This window comes from Odocoileus virginianus, chromosome 2, assembly GCF_023699985.2.
Source record: "Odocoileus virginianus isolate 20LAN1187 ecotype Illinois chromosome 2, Ovbor_1.2, whole genome shotgun sequence".
Taxonomy (NCBI): domain Eukaryota; kingdom Metazoa; phylum Chordata; class Mammalia; order Artiodactyla; family Cervidae; genus Odocoileus; species Odocoileus virginianus.
In genome coordinates this window covers 3,504,758-3,520,220 of record NC_069675.1, presented here as the reverse complement: position 1 = coordinate 3,520,220, position 15,463 = coordinate 3,504,758, and the positions used below count along the sequence as shown (strand labels likewise).

At 42.3% G+C, this 15,463-nt stretch overlaps 1 protein-coding gene across 11 annotated transcripts in view; it reads right to left on the bottom strand.

The window, feature by feature from the left end:
* VWA3B (von Willebrand factor A domain containing 3B) overlaps positions 1 to 15,463 on the bottom strand; it is a 174,552-nt gene that overhangs the window by 100,430 nt on the left and 58,659 nt on the right. For 10 of the 11 annotated variants that reach the window (XR_011490444.1, XR_011490443.1, XR_011490440.1 and 7 more), the window contains 2 exons: positions 9,351 to 9,529; positions 2,487 to 2,641 (listed from right to left, as the gene is read on the bottom strand). Coding sequence is in view for 1 of the 11 variants with exons in the window: in XM_070474633.1 (XP_070330734.1) it covers positions 2,487 to 2,641; positions 9,351 to 9,529 (334 nt within the window). In the remaining 10 variants the exon portion in view is untranslated. The remainder of the gene's footprint in view (positions 1 to 2,486; positions 2,642 to 9,350; positions 9,530 to 15,463) is intronic. The other variant, XR_011490447.1, reaches the window with a different exon arrangement.

The following is a 15,463-nucleotide window of genomic DNA, read 5'->3' as shown; positions in this document are numbered from 1 at the left end:
CTAGTTCAATACATATAGGTAAATGTAAAAGGGTAGAAAAAAGATAAATCCTACAGAAAATAATCAAAAGAAAGCCGGGGTATCTATACTGATTTTAGACAAAGCAAATGTCACAACAAAGAATTTTACCAAAGATAAAAAGGGACATTTCATAACAATAAGGGAGCTGATTGATCAGGAGAATATAATGACCACAAGTGTTCATGTGCTGGATAATTGAGCTTCAAAATTCATGAAGAAAAAACTGATAGAACAGAAAGAACTGGACAAACACAAAACTATACTTGGAGATGCCAGCACTTTTCTCTCAATCATTTATAGAACAATTAAGCAGAAAATCAGTAAGAATATGGAAGATTTGAATAATACTATCAACAAACTTGAGCTGAGATAAAGTACACTCCACCCAAAGAAAGTTTTTTCTTCATATTCTGGGCCACAGAACAGATCTCAATATAAGAACTGAAATAAAACAGTATTTCTCTGTCCACAGTGAAATTAAAAGCTATCAGAAAAATCCACAAATACTTGGGACATGAACAACACATTCCTAAATAACCCTTCGGTCAAAGAAGAAATCTAAGGGGAATTAGAAAATGTTTTGTGGTGAATGAAATGAAATACAACATATCGAAATCTGTGACAGATAGCTAAAGCAGTACTCAGGAAAATTTATAAAATTAAATGTTTATATTAGAAAGAAGAGTCAAAAGCAGTGATCTAAGCATCTATCTTTAAAAACTTAAACCCAAAGTAAAGAGAAAGGAGGAAACAATAAAGATAAGAGTAGAAATCAATGGCATAGAAAGGAGGAAACCTTAGAGAGGAATAAAAAATGAGACCAAAAACCAGTTCTTTGAAAAGACTGATAGGATGGATAATTTCCAGTCAGACTTATTAGAAAACAAAGATGACATAAATGACCGATGTCAGCTTTATGTGTATTTAAAGAAATTGAAGACACAGTTTTAAAAATCCTTACCATGGTGACTTCCCTGATGTTTCAGTGGCTAAGACTCTGCACTCCCAATGCAGGAGACCCAGGTTTGACCCCTGGTCAGAAAACTAGATCCCATATGCTGCAAATAAAGAATTTGCATGCCGCAACTAAAGATCCTGCATCCTGCAATTAAAAGATCCTGTATGCTGAAACAAACATTGAAGATCCTGCATGCCACAATTAAGACCACAACTAAATAGATAAATAAATAGTAAAATAATAAAAAATAAAAAATCTTCTCAGAAATAAAAACTCCAGGCCCAGATGGCTTCAATGGTGAATTCTATGAACATTTATTGGGGAGATGATGCAAATTCTCTATGAAGTCTTCCAAAAAACAAAAGGGGAGAGAAAACTTCCCAACAACCATGGATACTTGGTGGGAGGACAAACACCCCAGAGCTGCCAGGTGGGGTGTTGTCAAAGCAGCGTCCTTTCCCCCAGATCCGAAATCCAAACCACTCTCCTCATGGAGTTGACTCCAAGCCTTAGGCAGAGCAGACTCCAGGCGCAAGAATTACTTTTTCTGTGTAATCATCACCAGCTGGGTTTTGAGAAACTGGGGCTATACAGAGCATACATGGGGTAGACAGCTGCTTGCAGCTTGTGACTTTATAACAGAAAACATGGAAAGAGTGAAGAAGCTTGGACAACAAGTGACTACTGCAGGCTGGGGACTAGACAAAACTTATTAGATTTAGTGTCTAGTCTAATCCAAAAGACACATTTGTAAATGGCATTATTATTCCCACTTTATAAATGAGAAAGCTGACACACACAGACATTGACTAACTTGTCCAGAGTCGCAGCAGATGGCAGGCTGGGATTAGAATCCAGCTCCATCTGACTTTAGGGACTATGCATCTAAGTGGACATGGTCTTCTTAGTCTAGAACTGTCCGCTGGCATTGGGGAGGTGAAAGCATAAAGGTGGGTCACCCCATGAGCTGATGTTGAGGTCACAGCACTAGTACATGAGACTCTTAGGAGCTTTACCAGATTTTAAGAACCAGCAGGGCTGAGAGGGGGAGGTCACATGAAATTATTTAGCTGATTCCTAAAATGTATATATATATTATTTCATTGTATTCAAATGTTTCACAGCATTGTAACAGTTGCTTTGAAATATAATATTCAAGAGTACAGAAGAGAGGTGTTATAGAGTCTTGTATTCACCTGAGGTCCACAAAAAAATACAAGACAAAGCAGAAGCATTCCTTTGCTTCCTACAGTGATGCATAAGCAACATGATAACTACATTTTTGCTGCTTTTCAGCATCTAGATTGGCATCAAGGCAGCTCAGAATCTGCATCCTAATATCCCCTTTGGTTATGAACAACCAGGCCAATAGCAAATTGTCAGATGGCAGCCCTGACTTAACAATGCTTACTGGCCATTTCTCTTGATTGAGCTTTACCAAGCACTCAAGCAAATTTTAATTTCAAGGGACGCTGGACCACTTGTACCCTCATGCAAGTACACCAACCTCCTCTGGATCTGGGCCAGGACTGCGTGAACTCTTTCACTGAACCACATGTACTTCTCCTTGGTGATGCAGACGTGGACCAAGCTCCCATCCTTCCAGGGAGCATGGACGAATCTGCCGCAGTATTTCGCATGGACTGTCTTCTTGTTGGTCTCCTGAGGAAAAGATAGGACAGAAGCCACTAAGAAACAACTAATGGAAAGTCCCCAGAAGGCATCTCCGCCTCTGCCTTATTTAGACAGCTGCTAGCCCTCACTCCCACTGTAAGATCATTCAACATTTGGTTCTAGCAAACACATACCACAGCCTGCTCCATACAGAGCCCTGTGCTGGATGTCATGAATGACAGTCAGAAAGATGTGGGCAATCTCATCTGTGCCCCAAGGAATCTAACGTTTCCAGCAAGAAGACACTAAACACATACAGTGATTCATACCCACATAGAAAGTAGCAAGGCAGAGTACCAGGCACCCAGTACCTGGTCTTGGGTTAAGACAGTAATGACTGAACAAGTTCTGGCAAAGAAAAAAGAGTTCACAGTGGACTGGAGGGTCAAGGAGATCCACAGGAGGTGGGCTTGAGACACTCCAAGCATCTTTCCATTGTTACTCCCAGCTCCAAATGAAGAAAAGCACCCAAGAACCCCATTCCACATCCAGCACCCATTCCTGGACATTCAGAACGGGTCCAAGGACAAAAGCTTCCCACAGAGAGCTTTCAGAAGGTCTGTTTCTGCCACTCATCCAACCAGCTTATAAATGCATTAAGCACTACTCCACCAGGCCCTCTTCTAGGCACCAGGACAATCCATAAATGAAGACCAAAATTCCTACCTCTGTGGAGCTCACATGACCAGGAAAAGAGCCAGATGATAAAGTAATAATCATCTAGCAGATTAGAGGATGACAAATGCTATAGAGACAAAAAAGGCCAGGAAGGAGAGCAGAGAACACCAAGGGACAGGGGAAGGGTGGGGGCAAGCTGAAACCTAGAAGGGAAAACCTCAAAGAGAAGGTGAAATATGAGTGAAACCTGAGGGAACAAAGCGTGTGCCCATTTGAGGGTCTGAGGGCAATCTGAGGACACAGCCAGAACAAAAGCCCTGAGGGAAGCGTTTACCAAGCAAGTCTGTAGACTTTGAGGAAGGGCAGTGTAGCTGAAATACAGCGAGCGAGGGAAAGAGCAAGACGAAGCTAGAGGAGCAGGAGGAGGAGGGGCCAGGAAGCAGATGCTGTAAAGCCTGCTCACTGATGGAAATGACCCTGGCTTATCCTCTGAGTGAAAAAATGAAGCATCCAAAGGTCTTAAAGTAAATTCTTAGTGACAAAAATTTTAAATTGAGACAAAATTGACATTTAACATTATAATAATTTTAGTGTACAACATAATGATTTGATATATGATCTACTGTGAAATGATCAAGAAGGATTTTAGGAGTCAGGGAGGAAAGGAGAAGGCTCAGAGAAGGGAGGCAGAATCCATGGGTCCAGAGATGACTGATGGGAGTGGGGTGGAAGGGCGTTGATGGGATCAGTGCTGATGCTCCCAAGGCAGGCGAGAAGGGGAACCGTGTCTCCACTACAGTGCAAAGAAGGGAGGAGGAACGTGTTGTCTCTCAGTCTGACCATGTGCTCCGTACTCTGAACCCCATCATGAGGCAGTTCTCACCTGTGCTTCAGGGGTTTCCAAATGGAAACACATGAGACCAAAAGTTATGTGAAAACAGGTTCCAGCACCAGAATGTCCAAATGGGGAAAGCCCAGTGTTGACAGCCCAGCAAATCTGAATTCAAACTCGGCCTCCACCTGCCACGAGATCTCAGGTAAAGTCATCTAACCTCTTGGAGGCCCTGGGAATTCATTTTCACATCTGTGATATGAGAGCACAAATATTTACCTTGTATATAAAGCAGGTGGGTATTCCATAAATGCTTCTTTCTGACCCACAACATCTGTGATGAAGAAAACACGGAAGGCAACATCTAGTGGGCATCTCCTAAGTGCCAGGCACAGTGCTTGGACGTGTGATTTTCAAATTTAGACTTTACACCAACCCATGTTACAGATGTGGAGAGAATCAATCAGGTTAAATTATCTGTTCCACATCTCATATTTAGTAACAGGTAGAAGCAGCATTTACACCCAGGTCTTCTCATTCAAACCCGGAATGCAGTTAGAACCTTACATGGAACAACTGACTGGTTCAAAATTGGTAAAGGAGTATGACAAGGCTGTATATTGTTATCTTGTTTATTTAACTTCCATGAAGAGTACATCATGCAAAATACTAAACTAGATGGACCACAAGTTGGAATCAAGATTGCCAGGAGAAATATCAACAATCTCAAATATGCAAATGATGCCACTCTTATGGCAGAAAGTGAGAAGAGGAACTAAAGAACCTCTTACGAAGGTGAGAGAGGAGAGTGAAAAAGTTGGCTAAAAGCTCAACATTCAAAAACTAAGATCATGGCATCTGGTCCCATCACTTCATGGGAAATAGATGGGGAAACAGTGGAAACAGTGACAGACCTTATTTTCTTGGACTCAAAAATCACTGCAGATGGTGACTGCAGCCATGAAATTAAAAGACACTTGCTCCTTGGAAGAAAATCTATGACCAACATAGACAGCATATTAAAAAGCAGAGACATCACTTTGCCAACAAAGGCCCATACAGTCAAAGCTATGGTTTTTCCAGCAGTCATGTATGGATGTGAGAGTGGACCATAAAGAAGACTGACTGCCAAAGAATTGATGCCTTCAAATTGTGGTGCTAGAGAAGACTCTTGAAAGTCCCTTGGACAGCAAGGAGATCAAAGGAGTCAATCCTAAAGGAAATGACTGGAAGGCCTGAGGCTAAAGTTTAAGTTCCAGTACTTTGGCTACCTGATGTGAAAAGCAGACTCATTGGAAAAGATGCTGATGCTGGGAAAGACTGAAGGCAAAAGAAGAGGTTGGCAGAGAATGAGATGGTTAGATAGCATCATCCACTCAATAGACATAAATCCGAGCAAACTCTGGGAGACAGTGATGGACAAGGAAGCCTGGCATGCTGCAGTCCATGGGGTTGCAAAGAGCTGGATATGACTTAGCAACTGAACAACAACCACAGAAGTAGCATTTACACTCAGGTCTTCTCATTCAAACTGGGTGTACTTTCCACCCTACCACAATGCCTGGTACATAGTGAAGGCTCGATAAATATTTTTTAGAGGAATAAATGATGAGACTAGAGTGAGTTTCTGAACATCAGGGCTGGCTTTGTGCTCAAGCTGCATAAGTAGCCATGAATGTGATGTGACTTCATGGGCACCCCCAAAATATGAAGTTGTTAGACTTTGCCTGCAATTCCCTATTAGAAAAGTACTTTTGTTTTCTCCCCTCACCTGCTCACCCATCTTAGAAATGCTTCATAGCAAGGCCTTTTTAGTCATTTATTTCTCAGTGTCTTGATTTCCTGGTTCTCTACCTACAAAGCAGTTTTTATAGTTAAAAGTTTATGGGGTTCTTCCCAGTGGGAGTCTAGGGTAACCCTAAATAATCAGTCTCAGTTTTAGGTATAAATCCAGTTTCAGATATGCAGCTTCAAATACTACTAAAAGCAAAACTGTCCCTTTCCCATCAGTAGTGGTGACAAAGGATAGCTATACTGCATGTTACAGCTATATTGTATTTGACAGCTATACTGTAAAAGCTACTCTCAACCTTCACTATATTAGAACTTGCTAGCATCAGAAATTTGAGGCAAAATTCCCCATTTATAAAGCCAAACTCTTCAAACCATCCTTGTAAAATTTCATTTAAATTTGTCAAGAAAGCAAAGGAGAAAATCAGGATTAGAGAAGACCTGTGTATACCACACTGTAGGGAGCTTGCAGTAAGCTATGTTCAAACTGACAGAAATTCCTATTTTTCAATATTCAGGGCCTAATTATTTTAAAGATGAAAATGTGATTAAGTATGATTTCCTGAACTAATAATGTTACTGAATAACGTCTACAGAATCAGAAAAATGTGCTGGGGGAGGAAACCCACAAATGAGATTTCCCTGCAATGTAGCAATTACTCTGGATCCCAACATGTAAGCCAGGAAACAAGTCTTGCATCAATTCTGTATTTTTTCTAATTCAATTTTAGTATTTTCCTCTTGCAGTTCATTCTAAACACACAGCAGTAAGAAGGCAAAAATACAACATCACGTGGCTAATGTGGCCCCAAAGAAACACAGCGCTTCCTTGGGAGGAAATGTGGAATCCAGGGGCCTAAGAAGGAGTGTCAAAGGGACTGGAGCTTCACCTCGATAGGATTGAGAGACACTGCAGGGATGATCCTGACACTGAATCATAGTCTCAGAGGATACATAAAGGGACATGACATTTCCTTTCCTAGGAGTCTCTGCTAGGCTGCCATGACTGGCATGGCTACTCTGTGACTTGCATTTTAGCTCTCATTTCAGTGTATTCCTGGGTTGGGAAGATCCTTTGGAGAAGGGATAGGCTACCCACTCCAGTATTCTTGGGCTTCCCTTGTGGCTCAGCTGATAAAGAATCTGCCTGCAATGCGGGAGACCTGGGTTTGATCCCTGGGTTGGGAAGATCCCCTGGAGAAGGTAAAGGCTACCCACTCCAGTATTCTGGCTTGGAGAATTCCCTGGACTATACAGTCCATGGGGTTGCAAAGTCAGACACGACTTTCACTTACTCAGTGTGGACCTGGATTTTCACCACCTTCTAAAAGAGATTTCCATCAGTTTTACAAATTTACAATCATCATTTTATCCTGATGTTTCTGTTTCATATGGAGATCTTTTTAGTCTTTCCATAATTCTAAATATTGGATAGCCTTCTTGGTCCTGTTCTACACACTAGAGATTCTCAAAGTGTGACCCATTGACCGGCAGCTCCAGTATCATCTGGCAATTATTATAAAGGCAGATTCTTGGGCCTGGCCTCAAACCCAGTGACTCATGCATGCTAAGGGTTAGAAGCCACTTATACACACACAATGGAGTATTACTCAGCCATTAAAAAGAATGAAATAATGTCATTCGCAGTAACATGGATAAACCTAGAAACTTTCATACTAAGTGAAATCAGATAGAAAAAGAGAAATATCATATGACATCGCTTAATATGTGGAATCTACAAATAAATGATACAAATGAATGTATTTGCAAAATAGAAACAGACTCAGGGACTTTGAGAACAGAACTTATGCTTAAGGGTGGTGGTGAGGGGAAGAATGGAGGGAAGGGATAGTTAGGGAATTTGGGATCATCATGTACACACTGCTGTATTTGAAATGGATAACCAACAAGGACTTCCTGTATACCACAGGGAGCTCTGCTCAATACTATATGGCATTCTGGATGGGAGGGGAGTCTGGAGGAGAATGGATGCATGTATATGTATGGTTGAGTCACTCTGCTCTTCACCTGAAATGACCACAACATTGTTCATCAGTTATACTCTAATATAAAATAAAAAGTTTAAAAAATAAAATAAAGGTTAGGCGCCACTACTGCAGACCATTATCCTTCCACTGCCAGCCAGAGCTGGGCACCTGGAAAAGCTACATCCCTTCAGTACCATTGTCACAATGGAACTGCAGCTTTCAGAAATTTATAGTATAGTCCTTTCCCATGCTACAACCCCTTAGCGAAAATAATTTCATATTTATTGAAAATCCACTAAATGCTGGCTGGCAGTCACTTGCCAACATTCGCTGGAGCATGGAGAAAGTAAGGGAGTTCCAGTAAAACATGTACTTCTGCTTCATTGACTACACGAAAGCCTTTGACTGTGTGGGTCACAACAAATGGTGGAAAAGAGACGGGAATACAATACCACCTTGCATGCTTCCTGAGAAACCTGTATGAAGGTCAAAAAGCAACAGCTGGAACCACACATAGAACAACTGACTGGTTCAAGATTGCGAAAGGAGTATGTCAAGGCTGTATGTTGTCATCCTGCTTATTTAACTTACACGTAGAGTACGCCATGTGAAATGCTGGGCTGGATGAATCACAAGCTGGAATCAAGACTGCTGGGAGAAATATCAACAACCTCAGACATGCAGATGATATCATTCTAACAGCAGAAAGCAAAGAGGAACTAAAGAGCCTCTCGATGAGGGTGAAAGAAAGTGAAAAAGATGGCTTGAAACTCAGAATTCAAAAAACTAAGATCATGGCATCCATGGGCATCTAGTCCCATCACTCCATGGCAAATAGAAGAGGAAAAATTGGAAGCAGTGACAGATTTTACTTTCTTGCTGTCCAAAATCACTGCAGACAGGGACTGTAGCCAGACGCTGCTCCTTGGAAGGAAAGCTTTGACAAACCTAGACAGTGTATTAAAAAGCAGAGATATCACTGACTCAATGGACATGAATTTGAGCAATCTCCAGGAGATAGTGGAGGACAGAGGAGCCTGGCATGCTACAGCCCATGGGGTCGCAAAGAGTCAGACACAACTTAGGGACTGAACAACAATAAGTCACTGAATAATGTATCTTCAAGATGGTGACAATACAAGAGGACCATAGAAATGCCTGCTTTGGGGAACATTCACCAGCAGTTTCTCTCTTCCATTCAATATGGGGAAACGAAGGGTTTGTCTTTTGACACAATGCCTAGATTTCTACAACTCCTGGTTTATATATAATTATTATCTAATTCACTTATATCTAGAAGCCATTCTTAGACTTGATCTCCACTCCCACAAGTATCATTCAGAGAAGTATAAGGCAGAGAACAGGAGTATCTTTCACAGACAGTCAACCCTGGTCCTGCCCTGGGTCCAGCCCTGGTCCTCAATGCCCCACTCAGGGCAGCCCCAACCTAGGGGTTCGCTTCACTTACCGCACTGGTCTGCACCAACTCGTTCTCTGGTTTGGCTTTTATATCAACAACTCCATCAGCGTGGCGGAAGGAGCAGTCAGCAATGACATTGTAAAACGACAGCTTCTGGGCTTTCAAACCATATTTCTGAAGCCACTTCTCTGAGTTCCAGGTGTCCTCTGGATTTGACTCATGTGCTCCTAATTGCAGTTGTGGAATCACAGTCCATCAGTCATTTATATTACACAAGGCTTTCATATGTCATCCTCAACTTAGTATTTTTCCCAAGCTGAAACATATTCCTTGTTAGCTCACATTTGTTGCAGAAGGCACACTTTCCAAAAGCAGGACTGGCAGAGAACTAATTCACAAGACTGGAAGGCAGGAATCTGCTACTTTTCATTTCACTTCCTCCATTACCTAAGTTGCATGGGCGGAGGTGGCTGACAGACAAGGCAAGGTGTCAGCAGAGCATTAGACTGGGGGTCAGAAGCTCTGGGTTCAAGTCCTGGCTCCGTTACTTACTAGCTTGGGAAAGTTGCTCAAACTTGGGTGAGTCACCCCACTTAAACTCTCTGAGTTTCAATAGAATTCTTCACCTGCAGATAGCATCTGCTTAGCCTTTCTAAGCAGGTTGAAGTTATTCAATATGAAAAGTTATATGAAAGTGTGTTGTAATGAAGGAGGAGGAGAAGGAGGGGCAGAAGCTCCCCTGTTAACATGGTAGATTTATCCCTGATTCAGAGCCTGGCTCTCAACTCTGCAGGCTCCGGAACCTCCTCTCAGCTCAGGTGCCTGAAGCTGTGTCTATGACTCACCTTAGGCTCATAGGATCAAGTCTAGCAAGAAGGTCAATTGCCCAAATGTCCTTAGCCTTGGGCACATTCCCTTGGTGTTTTCCAAAGCTTACCTGTACTCTGTAAATGGGAGGAGATGTCATGCTACCTGAGCAAAACACTCGGGTAGCCAGTTTATCAAACAAACAGCAAAGTATTTACCATGTGCTCAGAAACCCTACTACCACCTAAGGGAGAGTGGGGTGTCTGAGGGTGGGCATAGAGGAGGCATGGGTGTCTTAAGCTGGCCCTTGAGAGTTAACTGTACCCTTCTCTTACAGACGCCATGCTCAGTGGTGGCACGTGGTGAAACTGACCAAGCTGGAAGCATTTATAAAATCTGAAAAACAGTGGATGCTACAAATGAGGGCTTTCTTATTCCAGAGAGGGGTTGATAACATTTCTCTACATGCCCTTGGACGGAAGGCAGAGAGGACTCTGAGCTTTTACCCCTAGTGGAACCTTGGGAGGATTGGGAGAAGTTGCTAGGCAGAGAGGTGGTTTTTAAAACAGGCACTACCACATATTAGGTCTACTAACCCTACAGTTTACTCATTTGGATCAGCCATTCTCAACTCTGCACACTGGAATCCTCTGAGATCTTAAAATACGCTGATGCCTGCCCCCCACCCCCATCATGCACTAGATTCTGTTTTAATTAATCTGTACATTGAGATTTTCGAAGTTCCCTAGGTGATTAGCCGAGCACTAGGGTAAGAGGAAGAGAGCTTTCTAAATTAAGATTTGGTCATCCCATCATTATGCTTCTACCAGGCAGATTCAACTTAAATTATACTTTTAATTAAAAAGTAGCATTCAATGTTGGGGAAATAAAAATATGACCCATAGTTATCCACTACTATATCTAATGAGATATATAATTAGAATAATACATGGAGAAATAAAACACTTGAGAGTCAATTATTTTTCAATAATACATGAAGGATCTGTCCATTCATGTTACACCTGTCCTCAAATTCTAATAGAACAACTTTTAAAAAATTAACTCTGAAACCTACTGGGGCTGGAACTTCTCAAAGAAGCTTGATTTTGGCTTTTGAACTTTAATCCAATCTGCATCAAAAGCCCCTTTGGGCACCATCTCCAATGCCAGCAGTTGGTTTCTATATGATTCATAAAGTGTCTTTTCACCTTGAACAGGGGGATGAAATCAGAATTCTCCCAGAGCTTTGGGAAGATTCTGAGGTTCTCCTGCATCTCAGGAAACAGCCGAAGGAGACTGGAGCCATTTTGGTGAGTAGGGTCAGGTCCCTTGGAGAAATCCTTCTGTTGCTGCTGTTCAGTCTCTCAGTCGTGTCCGACTCTTTGCGACCCCTGGACTGCAGCATGCCAGGCTTCCCTGTCCTTCATCATCTCCCGGGCTTGCTCAAACTCATGTCCATTGGGTCGATGCCATCCAACCATCTCATCCTCTGTCATCCCCTTCTCCTGCCTTCAATTTTTCCCAGCATCAGGGTCTTTTCCAGTGAGTTGGCTCTTCACATCAGGTGATCAGAGTAGTCATGTTTCAGCTTCAGCATCAGTCCTTTCAATGAATATTCAGGACTGATTTCCTTTAGGATGGACTGGTTGGATCTCCTTGCAGTCTAAGGGACTCTTGAGTCTTCTCCAACACCACAGCTCAAAAGCATCAATTCTTTGTCGCTCAGCCTTCTTTATGGTTCAGTTCTCACATCCATACATGACTACTGGAAAAACCATACTTTGACTATACAGACCTTTGTCAGCAGAAGTAATGTCTCTGATTTTTAATACATTGTCTAGGCTTGTCATAGCTTTTCTTCCAAGGAGCAAGCATCTTTTAATTTCATGGCTGTAGTCACCATCCTCGATGATTTTGGAGCCCAAGAGAACAGTCTTTGACTGTTTCCATTGATTCTCCATCTATATGCCATGAAGTGAATGAAAGTGAATTTTTCCAGAAATCCTGGGCTGGAGAAACCCTTTGAGTGACTGTTTTTCTCCAGTTATTGTTGGTTACAGTCTAAACCTTTGTCTCCTCTTTACTCCTACTTTATTCTCCTCCCTCCTTTATGATTAGTAGGTACAGTAGGAAATAAACTTCATTCAGTTATTTCCATAGCAACATACACCCTATCACAGGCTCTGCTCTGTTTTGGATTGTCTTCTTTTAAAAAGAGAAGAGTCCTTTATCAATGATAAATTCAAGCTGATCAGAAAAGAACTTCCTAAAAACACATCAATCCAATTCTAAGAAGGGATTTTATAGAGCCAGAGACTAAGTTTTGACTGGTAGTTCCACCCAGGATCAGGTACTGCGGTCAGCCTGGGGGCATGATTCAGACTCCCAATTACCCTCTAAATGGAGGTTGGGAGGAAGACCCCCCCAATAACTTGAACCTTATCAAAGAAAGAAGGGGCAGTCAAGCAGGCAAAAACAAAGAGCCCAGGTACTCCAAAGCTGAAAAAAGGAGAGAAAGGGGGAAATCTTTTCACTTTCAGTGCTAATTACACCACCAACACCTGAGCCTCATATCCCAGGGAAGGGAGAGGAGAGGGAGTCATCTGTTCATTAGAGTCACTTACTAAGAGGTCCTCCCCATTCCCCTGTGGTTATCTTAATTAAAAATGCTACATAAATTCTCACCTATGGAGCTGAGTATAACACCTTCATTTATGATGGATATGTGACCTCACAGCATATCCTGAATACACTGCTTTACCACTCCCCATGACCAATCTCTTAAAGATTCTCCCTCATCCATGGGCAGGAGAATCATACACTAGATCACATATATGTCACAAGATTAACTTACCTGGCCTCCCTGTCCTACTTAGCCTGTCCACAGACCTGACTGAATCTTTCAGCTTTTCCTCATTCTTGGACATTGAGTTTGGTATTTTGAACCAAGTATTCAAGAGTCCAGTCTTGGCATGACTACACAATATGATTAAACTAATCATCTCTAGTGAGTCTTAAAATGGCTGTGAAGGTTATTCCAAATAAGGACTTCTGAAATTTTTTGAGCGGAAGTCTTGTTCATTTTGTGAGAAAAGTCATATTCTTGTTCAATTGCCATAACTGGCACACACACACACACAGAATGCTCAGATGTACCAACAAGTCTCGAAACAGTTCAGCACCTCAGGAATGATGCATATTCTTAAAAATTTTTTTTTAAATTTTTTTGCCACACCACACAGCATGTGGGATTGAACCCACGCCCCCTGCATTGGAAGCTCTAAGTTTTAACCACTGGACCACCAGGGAAGTCCTCCACATCTCCTTTTACTTTATTTATGAACAGCTATGTTAAGGTATATTCATCATTGATAACAATAAACTATACATATTAAGTTTTGACATATGTATGCTTAGGTTTATGTCAATCACTTTGCTATTTGTTGTCTATTGGCGCCATCTGTCCTTTGTTCTTTGTTTTTTTCCAGACAGCATCTAAAAAAAAATATTAACTATTTGTTTATTTATTTATTTATTTTGTTGCTGTGTGCAGGCTTTCTCAAGTTGTGGTGAGCAGGGGCTACTCTTTATTATGGTGCACAGGCTTCTCATTGTGGTGGCTTCCCTTGTTGCAGAGCAGAGACTCCAGGACGTGTGGGCTTCAAAAGTTGTGGCACATGAGCTCAGTAGTTGTGGCGCAAGGACTTGGTTGCCCACAGAGTGTGGAATCTTTAGGATCGAACCCGTGTCCCCTGCATTGGCAGGCAGATTCTCATCCACACCAGGGAAGTCCCAAGACAGATTTTGGATTGAGTATTTTCAATTCCAATTTATCTTGTTTGTTGGCTTGTTTTGTTATTTAGTGGGTACTTTATTTAGAGTGAAAAGTGAAAGTGAAAGTCGCCTCCACCTCTTTGCAACCCTCCAGGCCAGAATACTGGAGTGGGTAGCCTTTCCCTTCTCCAGGGGATCCTCCCAACCCAGGGATGAAGCTCAGGTCTCCCACTTTGCAGGCGGATTTTCTACGAGCTGAGCCACAAGGGAAGCCCAAGAACACTGGAGTGGGTGCTGTCCCTTCTCCAGGGGATGTTCCCAACCCCGGAATCAAACTGGGATCTCCTACACTGCAGGTGGATTCTTTACCAACTGAGCTGTCAGGGAAGCCCTTATTTACAGTACACATCTTCAACATGTGTGTGTGTTAGTCGCTCAGTCATGTCCAACTCTTGGCAACCCTATGGACTGTAGCCAGCCAGGTTCCTCTGTCCTCTCTAGGCCAGAATACTGGAGTGGGTAGCCTTCCCCTCCTCCAAGGGATCCTCCCAATCCAGGGATAGAACCCAGGTCTCCTGCATTTCAGCCAGAAGTTTTACCGTCTGAGCCACCAGGGAAGCCCATTGGATATTTGGACGGATACTTTCAATGGGTATTATACTACCCCCCATATGCTATAAGAACTGTATAGCAGAGACTTCCCCGGTGGTCCAGTGTTAAGCATCCACCTTGCAGTACAGAGGACACAGATTCGCTCCCTGGTCAGGGAACTAAGACCCCATGTGCCTCGGGGCAATGAGGCCCACAAGCCACAGCTAGAGAGAAAAATCCCTCACATCACAGCTAAGACCTGACACAGTAAAACAAATTAAAAAAAAATTTTTTTTAAGAAGCTTACAATAGCATATTTGCTTTTCTCCCCTTCTGAATTTCTTTTTGGCAATGCAGTGGGATTTTTTTTTAATAATTGTGGTAAAATATACATAATATGAAATTTATCATTTTAACCATTTTTAGGTGAACAATTTAGTGGCATTAAGTACATTCACAGTATTGGATCACCATCCAACTCCAAAGCTTTTTCTGTATCCCAGAAAGGAACTCTGTACCTATTAAATGACTCTTTCCATTCCCCACTCCCCCAGTCCATGGTAATCACTTTTGTGTCTGCTTATTTCACTTAGCATAATGTTTTCAAGGTTTATCCATGTTGTAGCAGGTGTCAGAGTTTCCTTCTTAAAGCTATATAATATTCCATTGCACATACAGACCACATTTTGTTTATCCCATCATCTGTTGGTAGACATCTGGGTTGTTCACCTTTGGAACTTATGAACGATGCTGTGATTCCCCTCCTGCCTTTTACGCTACTACTGCCAAACACTTGACTTTTACATATATCACATAGAGCTCACAGGGGCTTCCCAGTGGCACTAGTGGTAAAGAACCCACCTGCCAATGCAGGAGGCATGAGAGACACGGGTTCATCCCTGGGTCAGAGAGATCCCCTGGAGGAGGGCACAGCAACCGGCTCCAGCACTCTTGCCCGGAGAATCCCAAGGACAGAGGATCCTGGCGTG